Below are 3,524 nucleotides of genomic sequence, written 5' to 3'. Positions count from 1 at the left end.
TTTTCTTAATTATTCGGGATTAATCTGGAAGATTTTTTTACCAAAGGTGATTAAGGTGTCTTGTTATACAATCTCCGGACGGGTATACCTGGGTGTATTTGGCCCATATCCGGGAGATAATAACAGTGATAAATATTGAACAGAAGCTCCATTATTTTCTAACTTTTTCCGTTTTTGACTATACTTGAAATCATATTTATACAAAAATGAAAAAAGAAACGGAATTGAAAAACAAGTTGGGGGGAGAAGAAGATGAAGGATGAGACAATAAGAGGATAATCCCCCCCTTACAAAATTGAGTTATTTACAAGAAAAAGGGGCACACGAATTCCTCCTCTCGTGTTATGATGTTTGACTTAGTCAAATGCGGTTGAAAATTAGGGGGTTGTTTCTAATTAACAAGCTCTCCGAAGGATGATTTGCGAATTACATGAATTTCTCGGGTCTTTCATCGTCCTCCATTTTTCACCAATATCACTTGCAATTTTAACAGCGTCAGAAGCCGTTCCTAATAACCCCCTCCTTGTGAACCCAACAGTATACAACCCATTAGCTCCTAATTTCCAACCGTTGGGGAACGGCGTTCTCGGCATGCCCTCTTCCGTGAATAGATCACAATTCTGCATACCAAAACAAGAAAATTACTATTATTTTCACATCCTTGTAAAAAAAATACTGTAATTTTCATGATGACAGTAACATTACCATACAAAATGAAACAAGATCCAAAAAACCCATTTTGTCTCTAGTTTTGTATAATAATAAAACCCTTTTGTAGGGGTTGTTTGTACAAGTGTGTGTAAGGCTAAAGCAATGCTAAAATCACTCACAACTCATGCTCATTGCCCTCCAAATAAAAACATTCCCCACAATACCCAATGCTCCCTAATTTGATAGCTACTCATCATATAAAACTACAAAATGTTGCATTTTTTGATAGAAAGGTTTTGTACTTATTTAAACAGTGATGTAAACTTGAAGCTAATCAGGATTAAGGTGTATGTGTGCTGCTAACCTTGAGCCAAGAAGGGACATTGCTCTTATAACCAGTTGCTAAGATGATTGAATCAAATTCTTTTTCTTGCCCATCAATGAATTTTGCACCTTTTCTTGTTATCTCTCTCACACCTGCCATAACCTACAACAATTGACCATTAAGTGTTAGCAAGGTGGGTGGTAATCCAATTTCAGTCCACAGTGGTAATAAATTGAAAGATAGTAAATTACCTTGATATGGCCGGATTTGATTCTTGAAAGAGCACCAACATCAAGAACAGGAGTTTTACCAGTAGCATTTTTGAGTTCAATTGGACCTATCTTAGGTCTATGAAGTCCTAATTGCTCAGTATTGCCTAGACTGAAGTAAGCTGCAAGTAATAAAACCTTGTCAACTATTCTTAATGGCAACCATTTCATAAGACTCATTGCTATCCCAAATGTTGATATCCCACACATTTCTCTTGGCAAAACATGTACCTGAAAAAACAAACCAACAAAGATCAATCTACATGCCATGAAATTTGATACTAGGAATGAATTAAGGTGTGGTGGAGTGTACTTACAGTATTTCTGACCACCATATGAGGACTTGCATTGTGACTGCAAAGATCTAAGCTCACTTCCATGCCTGAATTCCCACAACCCACAACTAAAACCTTCTGATTCTTGAAATCAGAACCGGATTTATAAACACTGGTATGAATAACAGCACCATGAAACTTCTCAACACCAGAGATTTCAGGAATTACAGGCTCAGCATTTTCACCAGTAGCACTAATTAACCATTTAGAAATGTACTCAGTATCTGTAGTTCTAACTCTCCATACCCCAGAACCAGAATCAAACTCAGCACTCAAAACAGACTGATTGAACTTCGGCTTGATTTCGAAATTTGAAGCATAAGATTCTAAGTAAGAAATGAACTGATGTTTAGTTGGGTACTTTGGAAAATGTTTAGGAAAACTCATTAATGGGAGCTCACAAAACTGTTTAGGTAAATGGAGGTTTAATCTATCATAACTTCTGTATTGCCATAGTGAAGCTATCCGATCACTTTTTTCAAGAACTAGAGATGGAATTCCTTTATCAGAAAGACAAGCAGCTACTGCTAAACCTGATGGACCTCCACCTACAATTATAGGTCCATGAACCCAACTACATTTCATCACCCCTACTGCTTCATCTTCTTTCCCCATTTCTTTCTTTCTCTGTTTTGAAAATGAGAGGTTTGTGTTTGGCTTTGGAAGGATTGTATTGGGTGAGTGAGGGAGTGAGGGAGGAGGGAGGGAGGGGAGGGATTTAAAGGGTTGGGGGTGGGGTGAGGAGAATTAATAAGAGATGTCAGAAAAATTAAACTAAGAGAGAGTTAATTAAGAAGAAGAGAAATGGTTGAGTTTAAATTTTGTTTCTTTTAAAAATAATGCAGAGCTTTGAGCAGAGAAAAGTTTTTATGAGCAAGTAAGGGAGAGAAAGAGAGGCGTGAAGGTTAAGGAAAGGATTCGGCTCTCTTTCTCAAGGTTTCTTTCTGCTTCTACTACTTCTCTGCTGCAGTGAAGTGAAGGATATTGGAGGAGAAGAGAGAGCCAGCTATAAATACATTTTCACCAACTTGAAGGGGAATTTAATGGTCAACGAGGTCAACGGAAAAGTCAAACACTTTTTGTAATGCTTTTGAGGTACTTTTTTCTTTTTTAATGGCACCCTTTTTCTAATTGTTCTGTTCTGTTCTTGACGCGTCCACAGATTGGCAGTCGTCGGAGGCATCTCGTCCTTTTTTGGTTGGCAGAAAGATATTGTAACAGGTTCCCCGAAGTGTAGAGAAATTTAGTTCCATTCTTCTCAGTTACAGTATGATTCTTCATAGACGTGTCTACCAAAAAGAAGTGGCGGAAGGAAAGTGTGTTACAGTGCAAGTTTTCCGACGAGTAGAAAAAAAGTTGATGGTCAAACAAAGTCAAGAAGTCTATTAAAAAATAAATGTTACTCTTTTACTTTTCAAATAGGGACTTTTTTTCTATGAATCAGGCGCATTTCTAGTCGTGAGTATAACCTTATAAGTAACTGTATCGCAGAATTTTATTGTTTTGTGCATGAATGCTCCAAAGGAGAGGAATTCTTTTTTTCTTTCCCGGAAAATCATCCAGAGGTGAAGCGTTAAGTTGGCTGTAAATTTATGTTGTTCATTTTGTTGTTGTTTTTTTTTTTTTTTTGATAAAAGAAGAAATGACAGTAAGTCATTTTCTTTTTGCTTTTTCAAAGGCTAGTGTTAAAGAATGTGACACGTTAGACAGTCATGTATTGTAAATTTGTAATAGGGAAGGGGAGGGGGGGGGGGTGCTTGAATTGTTTTGTTTGTTGGTAGGAAACATCCTATGCATATGAGTCTATGACAGAGATTTTTTTGGAGATATTGAGAATGGACATCCCTTATTAATAATCTTCCCTTATAAACAAACATCATATATGAAGACCAAAGAAAAGGGTCTATTCTTGATAATAATCCATCCATTTTGTCATACCAAAGT

The 3,524-nt window shown here is 36.8% G+C and overlaps 1 protein-coding gene across 1 annotated transcript; it reads right to left on the bottom strand.

Annotated features, from left to right (window-relative positions):
- Positions 1-245: 245 nt before the first annotated feature.
- LOC113278522 (probable indole-3-pyruvate monooxygenase YUCCA4) lies at positions 246-2,240 on the bottom strand. The gene is made up of 4 exons (XM_026527345.1): positions 1,563-2,240; positions 1,228-1,476; positions 1,016-1,138; positions 246-620 (listed from the first exon to the last, which is right to left on the bottom strand). The coding sequence occupies exons 1-4, from the start codon at positions 2,193-2,195 to the stop codon at positions 396-398; spliced, it is 1,230 nt and encodes a 409-aa protein (XP_026383130.1). The 5' UTR covers positions 2,196-2,240; the 3' UTR covers positions 246-395.
- Positions 2,241-3,524: the final 1,284 nt, after the last annotated feature.

Source organism: Papaver somniferum, chromosome 5 (assembly GCF_003573695.1).
Source record: "Papaver somniferum cultivar HN1 chromosome 5, ASM357369v1, whole genome shotgun sequence".
Classification (NCBI taxonomy): domain Eukaryota; kingdom Viridiplantae; phylum Streptophyta; class Magnoliopsida; order Ranunculales; family Papaveraceae; genus Papaver; species Papaver somniferum.
The sequence above is the reverse complement of the archived record's forward strand: the minus strand, read 5'-3'. Positions and strand labels throughout refer to the sequence as shown.

Coding starts and splice junctions, on each gene's coding strand:
- LOC113278522 (XM_026527345.1), bottom strand. CDS start 2,195: ATGGGGAAAGAAGATGAAGCAGTAGGGGTGATGAAATGTAGTTGGGTT. Junction 1,139..1,227: donor TCAAATCCGGCCATATCAAG/GTAATTTACTAT, acceptor CAATTGTTGTAG/GTTATGGCAGGTGTGAGAGA. Junction 621..1,015: donor ATGTCCCTTCTTGGCTCAAG/GTTAGCAGCACA, acceptor TTTGGTATGCAG/AATTGTGATCTATTCACGGA.